Source organism: Lepidochelys kempii, chromosome 3, assembly GCF_965140265.1.
Source record: "Lepidochelys kempii isolate rLepKem1 chromosome 3, rLepKem1.hap2, whole genome shotgun sequence".
Taxonomy (NCBI): Eukaryota; Metazoa; Chordata; order Testudines; family Cheloniidae; genus Lepidochelys; species Lepidochelys kempii.
Genome location: NC_133258.1, coordinates 127119572 through 127136472, shown reverse-complemented (window position 1 = coordinate 127136472; position 16901 = coordinate 127119572). Strand labels below are relative to the sequence as shown.

At 44.7% G+C, this 16901-nt stretch overlaps 2 protein-coding genes across 19 annotated transcripts in view; both read right to left on the bottom strand.

Annotated features, from left to right (window-relative positions):
- Positions 1 to 16901, bottom strand: part of AFDN (afadin, adherens junction formation factor) — a 213266-nt gene that overhangs the window by 83653 nt on the left and 112712 nt on the right. For all 18 annotated transcript variants that reach the window (XM_073337925.1, XM_073337926.1, XM_073337928.1 and 15 more), the window contains 2 exons: positions 14045 to 14114; positions 12837 to 12955 (listed from right to left, as the gene is read on the bottom strand). In XM_073337925.1, coding sequence (XP_073194026.1) covers positions 12837 to 12955; positions 14045 to 14114 — 189 coding nt within the window. The remainder of the gene's footprint in view (positions 1 to 12836; positions 12956 to 14044; positions 14115 to 16901) is intronic.
- LOC140909200 (uncharacterized) lies at positions 5235 to 12811 on the bottom strand. Its single transcript, XM_073337947.1, has 2 exons — positions 6360 to 12811; positions 5235 to 5773 (listed from the first exon to the last, which is right to left on the bottom strand). Exons 1-2 carry the CDS (start codon positions 6931 to 6933, stop codon positions 5619 to 5621), a joined length of 729 nt encoding a protein of 242 aa, XP_073194048.1. The 5' UTR covers positions 6934 to 12811; the 3' UTR covers positions 5235 to 5618.

The window sequence follows — 16901 nt, the reverse complement described above, 5'->3', positions numbered from 1 at the left end:
TATTGCAGCTTGGCCTGACCTGTAAGAAAATCAAGCTTGTCGACAAAGTGCTCTCCAATCATCCACAGAAGACATATGATCCTTATTGTGGATTCAATACTCAGAAGAATCTACAGAACATTCTGCAAAGGGCAGACAGGACAGTGTGCTGCCTTCCTAGAGCCAAGACACGAGACATCACTAAGACTGGATGGGGTTCTGAAGTCAATGGATGTTCATATTGGCCCTAATGAGATCTCTCAGATAATGAATGACCCCAGGGAACTTGGAAACATGCTGAAGAAGAATGTCCAACAATCTTCACTGAGATCCTTCCTGTCCCTCAAGTGAAGGAATACAGAAGACAAATGATTCTGAAAGTGAACCACTGGCTAGGTAAGTGGGACAGGGTGGAGGGTTTTGGTGTAACATTGGTTCACCTTCTGTGGGGAGACAGGGCTGTATAGTTTGGATGGATCCCTTACAGAATGGGCTCCACTTCAGCATAAAGGGAACCAATCTCCTCGGGGATAGGCTGGCTACAGTAGTTAGGAGGACATAAAACTTTTTTAAAAAGAGGAGGGTAAAATAAAGAGGGAAGAAATGAGCACTCTTTTAGCACAAAAAAGAGATGTTGAGAACAAAATGAATCAAGAAACCAAAGGACATGGAGAAAAAATTTTTGAACTGTCTACACGTCAAGGCTAGGAGTCTGGGTAACAAACAAGAACTGGAATTGCTCATTTTGAGCATAAATTCATTTTCTAGTTGGTATTACTGAAACCTGGTGGGATGATTTGCATGACGAACATTATAATCAATGGGCCTAACCTATTTATGAAGGATCAAATGGGCAAAGGGGAGAGGGAGTGGCACTGGCACTGTGTCAAAAATATCATAACTTGGAAGAAAATGATCTTGAATGCTTATGGATCAATGTCCTAACAGACAAAGCACAAGATGGGGTACTAAATGGCATTTGCATCTGCAACAGACCACCAAATTACACTAGAGAACAGGATGATTGGCTCTTTACACACCTATCTATAATGTATAGGGAAAAAAGCTGCGGAATCATGGAGAACTTAATTTAATTTGAGTGACATACACTGGAGATCTTATGTTGCCAGTACTAAAACATCCTTAGAATTTCTAAATAATACAGAAGGCAATTTCCTAATTCTGAAAGTGTTGCTACCAACATGGGGGAATTCTACATTAGACCTCATTTTGACAGATAAAGAGGAACTGATTACAGAACAAACAATTAACAGTACCACACATTTGTCCCTTTTAAAGCACCATTTTCATAAAGCCGAAAACAATTTTGAGCCAAATCAGCTGGGAGGAAGAATTTATTCAGAAAAATGTGAATGATAATTGGGAACTGTTTAAGAGCACTTTACTAGACATCCAAAAAGCCACAATCAAGGAAGAAGGTTGTATTGGTTAAAAACAAAAAACCCAAAATTATTTTAGAGGTGAAGTGAAGGCAGCTACATTTAAAATTATATTATATATATATATATATTATATATAAATGGAAGAAAAGGGGAAAGTGATAGTAATGAATATATATCAGAAGCTAGGAATTGTAGAAACCTGATAAGGGAAGCAAAGAGACACAATAAATCAATAGCAAGCAAAGTTAAGGAGTCTTTTTTAAGTATATTAGGACCAAAAAGACTCCTAACAATAGTATTGGTCCCTTACTAGTTCAAAATTGTAGACTTAATAATATTGCAGGAAAGGCAGAAGTGTTGAATAAATATTTCTCTTCTGTAATTGTGGGAAAAGCAGATGATGTAGTCATATCATATGGTAATGCTCTTTCCAGTCTACGAGTATCTCTGGAGGATGTTAAACAGGAGCTACTACAGAAAGACAGTTTTAAAATCAGCTGGCAAGAAAACTTGCATCCAAGAGTTTTAAAATAACTGGCTGAGAAGCTTCCTGGACTATCAGTAGTGATTTTCAGAAAGTCTTGGAACATCAAATGGATGTGTTTCTAGTGGGGTACCACAGGGATCAGTTCTTGGCCATACACTAACTGTTTTATTAATGACCTGAAAGAAAACAATATCATAATGATAAGATTTGCAGATGACTCAAAAACTGGACAAATGGTTAATAATTAAGACAACAGATCACCAAAAAAAGCGCTATCTGGATCATGGGGTAAACGGGGTGCATGCAAATAATACGCGTTTTAATGTGGCAAAATGTAAATTTATACATTCAGGAACAAAGAAAGTAGGTCATACTTACAGAATGGGGGACTCTATCCTGAAAAGCAGTGACCCTGAAAAAGATTTGAGGGTCATTGTGGATAACCAGCAGAACATGAGCTCCCAATGCAATGTTCTGGTCAAAAGGGCTAATGCAATCCTTGGATGCATAAATAAGGGAATCTTGAGTAGGGAGTACAGAGATTACTTTACTACTGTATTTGGCACCGATGTTGACCGCTACTGGAATACTGCATCTAGTTCTTACGTCCACAGTTCAAGAAGGATGTTGGTAAGTAGGGGAAAGTTTAGAGAAGAGCCACAAGAATGACTAAAGGAGCAGAAAACCCTGCCTTAGGGTATGTCTACACTACGAAATTAGGTCGAATTTATAGAAGTCGTTTTTTAGAAATCAGTTTTATATATTCGAGTGTGTGTCCCCCCACAGAAAATGCTCTAAGTGCATAAAGTGCATTAACTCGGTGGAGTGCTTCCACAGTACCGAGGCTAGAGTCGACTTCCAGAGTGTTGCACTGTGGGTAGCTATCCCACAGTTCCCGCAGTCTCTGCTGCCCATTGGAATTCTGGGTTGAGATCCCAACGCCTGATGGGGCTAAAACATTGTCGCGGGTGGTTCTGGGTACATACCGTCAGGCCCCCGTTCCCTCCCTCCCTCCCTCCGTGAAAGCAAGGGCAGACAATCATTTCGCGCCTTTTTTCCTGGGTTACCTGTGCAGACGCCATACCACGGCAAGCATGGAGCCCGCTCAGGTAACCGTCACCGTATGTCTCCTGGGTGCTGGCAGACGTGGTACTGCATTGCTACACAGCAGCATCAACCCGTTGCCTTGTGGCAGCAGACAGTACAGTACGACTGGTAGCCATCATCGTCTTGTCCGAGGTGCTCCTGGCCACGTCGGCCAGGAGCACCTGGGCAGACATGGGCGCAGGGACTAAATTTGGACCGACTTGACCAGGTCATTCTCTTTAGTCCTGCAGTCAGTCCTATTGAACCATCTTATGGTTAGCAGGCAGGCGATACGGATTGCTAGCAGTCCTACTGCACCATCTTCTGCCGAGCAGCCATGAGATGTGGATGGCTTGCAGTCCCCACCGTCTGCTGTCAGCCAAAGATGTAAAAGATAGATGGAGTGGATCAAAACAAGAAATAGACCAGATTTGTTTTGTACTCATTTGCTCCCCCCCCGTCTAGGGGACTCATTCCTCTAGGTCACACTGCAGTCACTCACAGAGAAGGTGCAGCGAGGTATCAATCAGAGGCCAGACCAACCTGCTTGTTCCAATAAGAACAATTACTTAGGTGCACCATTTCTTATTGGAACCCTCCGTGAACTCCTGCCTGAAATACTCATTGATGTAAAGCCACCCCCTTTGTTGATTTTAATTCCCTGTAAGCCAACCCTGTAAGCCATGTCGTCAGTCGCCCCTCCCTCCGTCAGAGCAACGGCAGACAATCGTTCCGCGCCTTTTTTCTGTGCGGACGCCATACCAAGGCAAGCATGGAGGCAGCTCAGCTCACTTTGGCAACTAGGAGCACATTAAACACCACACGCATTATCCAGCAGTATATGCAGCACCAGAACCTGGCAAAGCGATACCGGGCGAGGAGGCGATTTCAGCGCAGTCACGTGAGTGATCAGGACATGGACACAGATTTCTCTGAAAGCATGGGCCCTGCCAATGCATGCATCATGGTGCTAATGGGGCAGGTTCATGCTGTGGAACGCCGATTCTGGGCTCGGGAAACAAGCACAGACTGGTGGGACCGCATAGTGTTGCAGGTCTGGGACGATTCCCAGTGGCATGCGTAAGGGCACTTTCATGGAACTTTGTGACTTGCTTTCCCCTGCCCTGAAGCGCATGAATACCAAGATGAGAGCAGCCCTCACAGTTGAGAAGCGAGTGGCAATAGCTCTGTGGAAGTTTGCAACGCCAGACAGCTACCGGTCAGTTGGGAATCAATTTGGAGTGGGCAAATCTACTGCTGGGGCTGCTGTGATGCAAGTAGCCCACGCAATCAAAGATCTGCTGATATCAAGGGTAGTGACCCTGGGAAATGTGCAGGTCATAGTGGATGGCTTTGCTGCAATGGGATTCCCTAACTGTGGTGGGGCCATAGACGGAACCCATATCCCTATCTTGGCACCGGAGCACCAAGCCGGCAAGTACATAAACCGCAAGGGGTACTTTTCAATAGTACTGCAAGCTCTGGTGGATCACAAGGGACGTTTCACCAACATCAACGTGGGATGGCCGGGAAAGGTACATGATGCTCACATCTTCAGGAACTCTGGTCTGTTTCAAAAGCTGCAGGAAGGGACTTTATTCCCAGGCCAGAAAATAACTGTTGGGGATGTTGAAATGCCTATAGTTATCCTTGGGGACCCAGCCTACCCCTTAATGCTATGGCTCATGAAGCCGTACATAGGCAGCCTGGACAGTAGTCAGGAGCTGTTCAACTACAGGCTGAGCAAGTGCAGAATGGTGGTAGAATGTGCATTGGGACGTTTAAAGGCGCGCTGGCGCAGTTTACTAACTCGCTTAGACCTCAGCGAAACCAATATTCCCACTGTTATCACTGCTTGCTGTGCGCTCCACAATATCTGTGAGAGTAAGGGAGAGACGTTTATGACGGGGTAGGAAGTTAAGGCAAATCGCCTCGCTGCTGGTTACACGCAGCCAGACACCAGGGCGGTTAGAAGAGCACAGGAGGGCGTGGTACGCATCAGAGAAGCTTTGAAAACCAGTTTCATGACTGGCCAGGCTATGGTGTGAAAGTTCTGTTTGTTTCTCCTTGATGAAACCCCCCACCCCTTCGTTCACTCTACTTCCCTGTAAGCTAACCACCTTCCCCTCCTCCCTTCAATCACCGCTTGCAGAGGCAATAAAGTCATTGTTGCTTCACATTCATGCATTCTTTATTCATTCATCACACAAATAGGGGGATGACTACCAAGGTAGCCCAGGAGAGGTGGTGGAGGAGGGAAGGAAAATGCCACACAGCACTTTAAAAGTTTACAACTTTAAAATTTATTGAATGACAGCCTTCTTTTTTTGGGCAATCCTCTGTGGTGGAGTGGCTGGTTGGCCGGAGGCCCCCTCATCGCGTTCTTGGGTGTCTGGGTGTGGAGGCTATGGAACTTGGGGAGGAGGGCAGTTGGTTACAGAGGGGCTGTAGTGGCAGTCTGTGCTCCAGCTGCCCTTGCTGCAGCTCAACCATACACTGGAGCATACTGGTTTGATCCTGCAGCAGCCTCAGCATTGAATCCTGCCTCCTCTCATCACGCTGCCGCCACATTTGAGCTTCAGCCCTCTCTTCAGCCCGCCACTTACTCCCTTCAGCCCACCACCTCTCCTCCCGGTCATTTTGTGCTTTCCTGCACTCTGACATTATTTGCCTCCACGCATTCGTCTGTGCTCTGTCAGTGTGGGAGGACAGCATGAGCTCAGAGAACAATTCATCACGAGTGCATTTTTTTTCTTCTTTCTAATCTTCACTAGCCTCTGGGAAGGAGAAGATCCTGTGATCATTGAAACACATGCAGCTGGTGGAGAAAAAAAAGGGACAGCGGTATTTAAAAAGACACATTTTATAAAACAGTGGCTACACTCTTTCAGGGTAAACCCTGCTGTTAACATTACATACATAGCACATGTGCTTTCGTTACAAGGTCACATTTTGCCTTCCCCCACCACGTGGCTACCCCCTCAAACCTTCCCCCTCCCCCTGGCTAACAGCGGGGAACTTTTCTGTTCAGCCACAGGCAAACAGCCCAGCAGGAACGGGCACCTCTGAGTATCCCCTGAAGAAAACACCCTATTTCAACCAGGTGATCATGAATGATATCTCACTCTCCTGAGGATAACACAGAGAGATAAAGAACGGTTGTTGTTTGAACGCCAGCAAACATACACTGCAATGCTTTGTTCTACAATGATTCCCGAGTACGTGTTACTGGCCTGAAGTGGTAAAGTGTCCTACCATGGAGGATGCAATAAGGCTGCCCTCCCCAGAAACCTTTTGCAAAGGGTTTGGGAGTACATCCAGGAGAGCCGCGATTGCCAGGGCAAATTAATCCTTTCACATGCTTGCTTTTAAACCAGGTATAGTATTTTAAAAGGTACACTCACCGGAGGTCCCTTCTCCACCTGCCGGGTCCAGGAGGCAGCCTTGGGTGGGTTCAGGGGGTACTGGCTCCAGGTCCAGGATGAGAAACAGTTCCTGGCTGTTGGGAAAACCAGTTTCTCCGCTTGCTTGCTGTGAGTTATCTACAACCTCATCATCATCTTCATCCCCAAAACCTGCTTCCGTATTGCCTCCATCTCCATTGAAGGAGTCAAACAACACGGCTGGGGTAGTGGTGGCTGAACCCCCTAAAATGGCATGCAGCTCATCATAGAAACGGCATGTTTGGGGCTCTGACCCGGAGCGGCCGTTCGCCTCTCTGGTTTTCTGGTAGGCTTGCCTCAGCTCCTTAAGTTTCACGCAGCACTGCTTCGGGTCCCTGTTATGGCCTCTGTCCTTCATGCCCTGGGAGATTTTGACAAAGGTTTTGGCATTTCGAAAACTGGAACGGAGTTCTGATAGCACGGATTCCTCTCCCCATACAGCAATCAGATCCCGTACCTCCTGTTCAGTCCATGCTGGAGCTCTTTTGCGATTCTGGGACTCCATCATGGTCACCTCTGCTGATGAGCTCTGCATGGTCACCTGCAGCTTGCCACGCTGGCCAAACAGGAAATGAGATTCAAAAGTTCGCGGTTCTTTTCCTGTCTACCTGGCCAGTGCATCTGAGTTGAGAGTGCTGTCCAGAGCGGTCACAATGGAGCACTCTGGGATCGCCCCCGGTATTGTAGGCCAATACCGTCTAAATTGTGTCCACAGTACCCCAAATTCGACCCGGCAAGGCCGATTTAAGCGCTAATCCACTTGTCAGGGGTGGAGTAAGGAAATCGATTTTAAGAGCCCTTTAAGTCGAAATAAAGGGCTTCATCGTGTGGATGGGTGCATGTTTACATCAATTTAACGCTGCTAAATTCGACCTAAAGTCCTAGGGTAGACCAGGGCTTACAGTGATTGAGCTCCTTGAGTCTATCTACGTAGCTTAATATTTGATAATCAGTTCTTCAATCTAGCAGAGAAAGATATAATATAATCGAATGGCTGGAAGTTTAAGCTAGACAATTTCAGATGAAGTAAGATGTAAATTTTTTAACACTGAAAATAATTAATCACTGGAACAACTTACCAACGGTTGTGGTAGATTCTGCATCACTGACAATTTCTAACTCAAGATTGGATGTTTTGCTAAACATGTTTTTCTAGGAATTATTTTGGGGAAGTACTATTATTGCCTGTGTTATACATGAGGTCAGACTAGATCACAATGGTCCCTTCTGGCCTTGAAATCTATGAAAGACAGTATTTGACTGAGATGAACAATTTTCTATTACATACTTGTTTTCTGTGAAGTGATAATACTAGTACATTACATATAGAACTGCACCACTTCGACTCATAAGCCATATTGTCTCCCTCGTTGAGAAATTAACCACTAACAGTGTCTTTACCCTACAAGTACTTATTAACTAAAATGTAAAAAACAGGAGAAAATATCTGCCCATTTCTCAGGTTTCAAAAATAGCTTATGACTCGATCTTAAATTGCTAAAAGATGGAACTAAAAAAAAAAAGACACTGTGTAGACCAACCACCTCTCCAGTTACCCAGAATAGCCCTAGGATAAGGCTCTGCAGCAGAGTGGAAGAAGAGCTGGTAGTGGAATACAGATAGGGACCACAAATCTCTAAGAACCTCCAGTTACGGTGTCAGGGTTCCCTCCCCATTCTGAACTCTAGGGTGCAGATGTGGGGACCTGCATGAAAGACCCCCTATGCTTATTTTTACCAGCTTAGGTTAAAAACTCCCGAAGGCATAAATTCTCCCTTATACTTTGGATTAGGTAAATGCTGCCACCACCAAGTGATTCAAACAAACATTTAGGGAGGGCCACTTGTAACCCTATCTCCCTCCAATATCCCCCAAGCCCTACACTCCCTTTCCGGGGGTGGCTTGAGAATAAACAAGGTGAACACAGACCAACCTTGGGTTTTTAGGGACATGAAAAACCCCAATCGGATTCTTAAAAAACAGAATTTCATTAGAACCACGAAGAAAAGATAAAAGAACAACTCTGTAAGATTAGAATGGAAGATAATCTCACAGGCAGTCAGATTTAAAACAGAGAATCCCTCTAGGCAAAACCTTAAGTTACAAAAAGACACAAAAACAGGGATACACACTCCCTCCAGCACAGTGAATTTCACAAGCCAAAACAAAAGAAAATCTAACACATTTTCTAGCTAGATTACTTACTAACTCTATAGGAGTTGGATTGCTTGCTTTCTTGATCTGTTCCTGGCAGAAGCATCACACAGACAGACAAAGCCTCCCCACCCCCAGATTTGAAAGTATCTTGTCCCCTGATTGGTCATTTGGGTCAGGTGCAAACCAGGTTATTTGAGCTTCTTAACTCTTTACAGGTAAGAGGATTTTACAGTACTGTATCAGAACTTCTTAACCTTTTCCCTTTATATTTATGACCTTTGGTATCAGAGAACAGCGAACCAACAGCATATCACCACCACAGACTCAATAGTACTGGTGACTGAGTCCGTGTAGATAGCAGTGTTCTCCAGGGCAGTGTGCCTGGCTCCTGATACTGGAAAATGGACCAGGCTTCTATCCATTGGTGACACTGATGGTACCAACTTCAGGTGGGCCATGGTCTTCAGTACTGACAACTCTACTCATTGGCATCAACAGTATAGGAGGCATTCACTGCCTTCTTTTCCTCACCAGTACCAAGGATGATCCCTGAGCCCCTTCAGTTAGTCCCAGTATGGAGGGGGACTTTTGCCCTTCAGTTCTGAGAAACTGGTGTTATGCTCCTTGTAAGCTCCTGACACTTGGGTACCAGGACACAGAGTCTCACCTGACTTAGGCCTCGTCTACACTGCCACTTAAAATCGACCTAAGTTACATCACTGAGGGAGCATGAAAATAATCACCTCCCTGAGCAACCTAGCTTAAATCAACCTAATGCAGTGTCTACACTGCGCTATATCGGCAGGAGACGCTCTCCCGACAACTTACATTCTGTTTCTCGGAGGGTGGAGTACTGAAGTCAATGGGAGAGTGCTCTCCCATCAATTTATCAAATTTTCAGCGGACCTGCTAAATCAATGCCACTGCATCCATCGCAGCGGTGCCGATTTAGTGGGCCAACATAGACAAGCCCTTAGAGCTTGTCAGAGAGGAGGTGCTCTTTTTGGACGAGGGCTTGGAAGAGGATTTCTCACTGTTTTTTGTGAACATGTTATGAGGGGGTAGGAGCAAACTTTCTTTGGAACAGTCTTTAGCCCTGGTCTGATTATCCCCAAAGCTGGAGAATACTGTGCTCGGAGGCATGCTTCTTGGTACCTCTGCCCAACACACTGGGGGTGGAGGGTTATCTGACAGGCCAGGAACAGACTTCAGTCTCACTACACATTCCATCAGGAATCTTCTATGCCTGGCTTGTCCATAACAACTCAATGGGTTTAACTAGGAAAGGACTGGCAGATAGGATATGAGCTTTCCTGGAAAAACAGAGGCATGTATCATGCTTATTGCTAACCAGAAAAGCTCAGTTGCAGGCCACTCAGATTTTGAGTCCTGGAATCCTGGGCATACTAGTCACTCCATACAGGGGGGATGTCCAGATGGGGGGACCCCCCCGCAAGACTACTAAACTACTCTAACTGTAAACTAGGTAAAAACAGGTTTCATTAGCTATTTACAACTACGCTTTTTGAAGAATGCTAACTAACACTGCGGACATTGCAGAAGTGGTTTCAGACCATGGGTGGTAGAAAGGAACTGGAGAGAGTGTCACTCCACGCTAGCCCTCAGTTTGGTGCAAAGGAGAAGGTTACCGGCATGGACCAGTAGATACTGCTAGCAAAGGTCTTCCAGTCTTAGGTGCATGCAGTGCATGTGCACCTCAAATACAATACATACAGTCTGTCCCTAAGGGGGTGTGGTGCATGGAACAAATCAGCCTCCCGGCTAGTCTCCTCGCCATCCGCCTGCCCACTCGCTGCTCGCCTCCTCGCTAGCCTGCCCGCTGCTCACCTCCCTGCTAGTCTCCTCGCCGGCTCGCACACCTCCTCACCCGTCTGCCGTTTTCCTCCCCGCTAGTCTTCTCGCCAGCCAGCGCTCCCCCTTCCCTATCCGCCCGCCCACTGCTCTCCTCTTTGCTGTCCGCCTGCCCCCTCAACCCCAGCCTCCTCACCTGCCTCCCTGCTCGTCTCCTCGCCATCCGTCCGCCCACCTGCCTCCTCACCCTTGGCCCACCTGCCTCCCTGTTCGCCTCCTCACCCCGCTTGCCTGCCCCACCTCCCCACCCACCTCCTCATCTGAATATCGGGACAAATGGTGTCCCAATCGTACATCGGTCGGGATGCGGGACAAAGGGCTAAATAACAGGACAGTCATGATTTTATCGAAGCGTGGGGCCCCCCCAAAGGGGAGGGCTCGGGGCGGTTGCCCCAATTCGCCCTACCCAAGAGACAGCTCTGCATATAGGGATCATCACTCAAAGAACTTAAACTTAAGAACAGGATTTATGAAGACTCACAGAAATAAACATCATATTTTGATTGTTTTACCAAGTTGTGATAAATGTTTTACAAATTAGGGAAGACTGAAATGACTAGAGGCTGAAATTGTCTGTCAACAAATCCTGCCAACTGCATTGCTACAAAGACTAAAAGAGGCTTATAGTTGTGTCTGAACGTGGGGCACATCAACCCACAGTTGACAAATGTGGAAGCCCGACCAATAGATGTTAAGAAATGCTGTACCTATTTAAATATTCCATTAGATGGGTTTAAATTATAAATTGTTGGGCAAAAGTCAACATGGTTTCTGTAAAGGGAAATCACGTCTTAGTAATCTATTAGAGTTCTTTGAAGGGGTCAACAAACATGTGGACAAGGGGGATCCAGTGGACATAGTGTACTTAGATTTCTAGAAAGCCTTTGACAAGGTCCCTCACCAAAGGCTCTTACATAAATTAAGTTGTCATGGGATAAGAGGGAAGGTCCTTTCATGGATTGAGAACTGGTTAAAAGACAGGGAACAAAGGGTAGGAATAAATGGTAAATTTTCAGAATGGAGAGGGGTAACTACTGGTGTTCCCCAAGGGTCAGTCCTAGAATCAATCCTGTTCAATTTATTCATAAATGATCTGGAGAAAGGGGTAAACATTGAGGTGGCAAAGTTTGCAGATGGATACTAAACTGCTCAAGATAGTTAAGACCAAAGCAGCCTGTGAAAAACTTCAAAAAGATTTCACAAAACTAAGTGACTGGGCAACAAAATGACAAATGACATTTAATGTGGATAAATGTCAAGTAATGCACACTGGAAAAAATAACCTCAACTATACATACAATATGATGGAGGCTAATTTAGCTACAACTAATCAGAAAAGAGATCTTGGAGTCAGCATGGACAGTACTTTGAAGACGTCCACACAGTGTGCAGCGGCAGTCAAAAAAGCAAACAGGATGTTACGAATCATTAAAAAAAGGGATAGAGAATAAGACCGAGAATATTTTATTGCCCTGACATAAATTCATGGTACGCCCACATCTTGAATACTGTGTACAGATGTGGTCTCCTCATATCAAAAGAAGATATACTGGCATTAGAAAAAAGTTCAGAGAAGGGCAACTAAAATGGTTTGGAACAGATCCCATTTGCGGAGAGATTAAAGAGGCTAGGACTTTTCAGCTTGGAAAAGAGGAGACTAAGGGGAGATATGATAGAGGTATATACAATCATGAGTGGTGTGGAGAAAGTGAATAAGGAAAAGTTATTTACTTGTTCCCATAATATAAGAACTAGGGGCCACCAAATTAAATTAATGGGCAGCAGGTTTAAAACAAATAAAAGGACGTTCTTCTTCACACAGCGCACAGTCAACCTGTGGAACTCCTTGCCTGAGGAGCTTGTGAAGCCTAGGACTATAACAGGGTTTAAAAGAGAACTAGATAAATTCATGGAGGTTAAGTCCATTAATGGCTATTAGCCAGGATGGGTAAGGAATGGTGTCCCTAGCCTCTGTTTGTCAGAGGGTGGAGCTGGATGGCAGGAGAGAGATCACTTGATCATTACCTGTTAGGTTCACTCCCTCTGGGGCACCTAGCAATGGCCACTGTCAGCAGACAGGATACTGGGCTGGATGGACCTTTGGTCTGACCCAATATGGCCATTCTTATGTTCTTATCAAAAAAATCAACACCGGGTCTAACAAATTCAGAAAATAGCAATTTGTCTGAAAAAAACAGATATAAATTATAGAAAAAATCAAAACTAACATAAAAATAAGATATTTTAATATTCTCTTAATTTCATCCTTTATTTTGGAAAGGATTAAAACACTTCTTTTCCCCAGGCAGACTCCTACCATTTCAATACATCTTGATGACACCTGGCATCACGTTTCCAGGAAAAAGTCTGTTTTATTGACAATATTAGAAATGATAATGTATTTCCTACCTGCCATCATGCCTGCGATAATCTTGCTGCTGTTCCACTCTAATCATTGGCTTCACCATTCCTCGTTCAGCTGTGCTGGATGCTGATGAAGTTCTGTCACCATCCAGTCTGTTGGTGCTCTAACTCAAACAGAAAGACAAATCTTTATCATGCATGCATTAGATCAGCCAAGACTTATGTTCATCACTGTGGAAAAAAATGTCAAGGCTGCCAGAAAGGCACAGGGAACAGAGAAGACTACAGAACAGAAGAAGACAGCAATGCAGCATGTTTTCTCACCACAATGAAATTTTCATACTAGCTATTCAAAACATCACAACAGCCAACTAGAAATGTATTTTTGGCAATGTACTGGCAGGAATGTTAAAACCAATGAAGTTAACATTAACAGAAAGCCAATAACAGTGCTGATGATGCAAAGATTCTACAGATTCTTGCTTAAAACAGCTTTAATATAGAATAATTCCAAAACTAGGAATAAAGGGCTGCCTTTCTCCAAAATGTTAGTTACGGAGGTTAAATAAAACCTCAGTAATAGAATAAAAAAACAAAGACGTTTTTAAACACCGATTAAAAATCTTTTCCCCTTTCAATTGCTCAGTGTTTATACTGCTGACGTATGCTGCTATTTCACTAGTTTTCCAATATTCAGTCCCTCCCCGAAGCTAGACAGAACCTGAATTTCTAATGTTTAAAAAAAAAAGGGGGGGGGGGGAGGAAGAAACACTCCTATTTTTGTAAAAAAATCTTGCTTTTCTTTATACACCAAAGAAGCATAAAAGGGCACACAAATCCATTTTTTCCTCTTTATAGGTCAGCTATCGTCAGCATCATGGGCTTCAGTTTTACAAGTGGTTTTACAATGCATTCTTCCCCCACTTCATTTGCTCACGCACTTTTGACTGTGTAACCTGTCCTCCATCCAGTAAACCATTTCTTCCAGAACTTATGCTACTACTCCAAATCTCTGACATGTTTCAAAATATTTTTAAAAATTGCAGTTCTTTTCCTAAAAAAAGTTCTTCTCTCCCTAAACAGAAAGTATGCTAGATGCTATACAGACATAAAAAGACAGTCACTCATCCAAAAAGCTTACCTAGTGCCACTTGAGAACCACACAATATTTCATAATTGGTGAGATTTATGAACTGAGAATATAAAACTATAAATTTATATCATTTTTGCCCAGTCTAGTCACAGTTTAATACCTTGCTCGCTGGTAATGCTGTTCCACTGTGAACATCTCCCTCCAGATCAAATGTTGTTTCCTGAACAACCCTAAGAAGATTAAGACCAAAAAAACCTCTAGTAACTTTCAAGAATTACAAATAAGCAGTATAAAAAACAATGACACAGGATAGTTACGCAAATACACTGCAAACCAAACAGCTCTGCCATACTGTCTTATTTATTAATATTTGTATTTAAAATATTGTATTTATAGGAACTATACATAGGCTTGACAGAATTCAATTTCTTTTTTATGATTTTGATGTTTCAATATCAATGTTTACTTTTAAGCATTTGTTCTGTTTTTATTGATTTAAATTTTCTTTTTTTTTCCTTCAATTTTTATCTATTTAAATATTCACAGTGGCAGGAAACTACGGGGTGGTAAGACAAGAAAATGTATTGATTGTAGATGTTGAGATTCAGGAAGTGAAAGCTTTATAACCATTGAAACACAAATTGTATATTTTGATATGTGATGTTGACAAAAAGTAAATATCCTTAAACAGAATTCTAATAAATTCTTAAGCAGCACTTTTCTTACTTTGCCTATCTATAAATTACAATGATTGAAATATTTTGTCCCTTGGTTTGCGTGTGTACAGTGAAACTGACATAGTAGTAAGAGAGCTCTGAGCTCCCGGATGGGTCTCCAACTGGCCTTCCATTTGGGTAATAGGAAATAACAAGAGTAGGACCCCTGGCCTTGTAAATGTTGAGGTACTGGTTCTATGGCTCATACCGCATGAGGCGATCTATCTCCTGCTGGAGTAAACTCATAAGAAGGGTCCCTGAAAAGGGATGATGGGAAAGGGTGTTCTGGAGGGGGCAGGGAGGTGAAGTGGATGGAATATCCGCATCTGATGATCTCTAGGACCCATCTGTCTGATGGGTTATATGGTCCCAGGCACTACGGAACGCTGCCAAACAGTGGCCAAATGGGTGCATGGTCACAGACAGTAGTGGGGAGTGGTCTCGCAGAGCCTTGACTTGCCCGTAAAAAGTGGTGTTTAGGGGCAGGCAGTTGGGTCAAGGAGTGGGAGCCTGATGGCTTTTACTTTGAGAACTTTCCCTTTTTCCACTGGGGCTCATAGTTCCGTTGTGAGGGGAATCGGGATGAATAAGGCCTCTGTTGGTATTGAGAGCTAAAATGTCTTTTGCCCTTATGTGAAGATTCCCAGTGACCTGAGAGTGGCCATGGAATCCTTCAGAGAGAGAGGCATCAGTCTTCTTGGCGAAGAGCTTCATCCTTAAAGGGGAGGTCCTCCACCGTGGTCCACACCTCCTTTAGGAATCCCAAGAGGTGGAGCCACGACTCCCATCTCATTAACACAGCCGTAGAGATGGTACTGGCAGCCGTGTCAACAGCATCAAGGGCCAACTGCAAAGATGTTTTGGCTACCAGTTGTCCCTCCTGGATGATGGCCTTGAAGGAATCCCGGGAGCTCTCTGGCAGCTTATCAATAAAGTTGTGTAATTTATCGTAATTCATGTAGTCACACTTTGCTGTGAGTGCCTCGCAGTTGGCAATTCAGAACTGTAAGTTGGCTGAGGAATACGCCTTACAGTCTCTGTCATAGGGTGTTGTCTTAAGAGTGGTTCTGTCAGACATGAGAGTTCACAGCATCCACTATGATGGAATTTGATGGTGGGTGGTGAATAGGAACTTTGATTCCTTTGTGGGGACATCATATTTTTTGTCCACCTGCTTGCATGTTGGAGTCACTGAGGCCGGGGTTTGCCACACCGTCTTAGCTGGGTGTAGGATGGCCTTGTTGATTGGCAATGCGATTTTGGAAGTAGATGAAGAATGAAGGATGTCAATAAGCTGGTGATGCGTATCTTTAACCAACTCCAATGGCATGTAAAGTGCGTCCGCCACTCTCTTTGCCAGCTCTTGGAACAAGCAGAAGTCATCCGCCATGGAAAGTGGTGATGGCATGATCACTTTGCCCAGCGAAGAAGAGGATATGGCGTTGGGTGTGATCTCCTCCTCTGTGTCCCCCTCCTGCTCCTCCACTTCTTGGGATTCTGAGGCATACGATGGTGTAGCTGAGGGGGAGTGCCTGGGAGGCTTTCGGATGATGCTCGGTGACCTTGAAGCAAGCTGTTGGTGAGTCACCAGAGGTCCCTGTATGGCCACTGCAGTAGCATAGGGCCTGGTGGAGTTGCTCAAGGGTGACTATACCAAGATGATGGTGGTGCCATCGGGTAGTACATTCCTGGACCCTGTTGATATTGTGTCCCATATAGAGCTTTGGAGGAGTATAAAGAAACCCCAGCTGGCTCACTGCCCAATCCCTCACTTGACATCAGAGGGCCATGGCATAACTGTGGGGGAAATAATCTTTGACTGGCCATGGCTCAGTTCTGGTACCAAGGGACTGAGTGTCAGGAGCTTCCAACATAGCCAGGTCACCAGCCTGATGGAATTCTGCCAGTACGGAGTGTCCTGACACTGGTGGTGGTGCCAGGGACATTGGGACCTCATCTATACCAATCTCTCCAATGCCGAATGGGTCAATGCTGCTGGTGGTACGGACGACAGCTCGCATACCACCAGCATCTTAGGGAGTCTGCCCTGGTGTCTTTGTACCACAGAATCGGTGCCCAAGCCCAAAGGGTCTGCAAGCTTATCAACAGTACTGGACACCAACTGTGCTATGAGGTGTGGGTGCTGGATGATTTTGGTGCCGGTGGTGCTGAGGATACCAACCAAGTGAGATGGTAATCGCTTTTGGTTATTCCTGGGCTCGCTGAGGGGACTTCCCACTCTCTTTTTCGACTTGTGAGTGGAGTACCCAGACAGTTTCTTCAACTCACTATCTTTCCAAG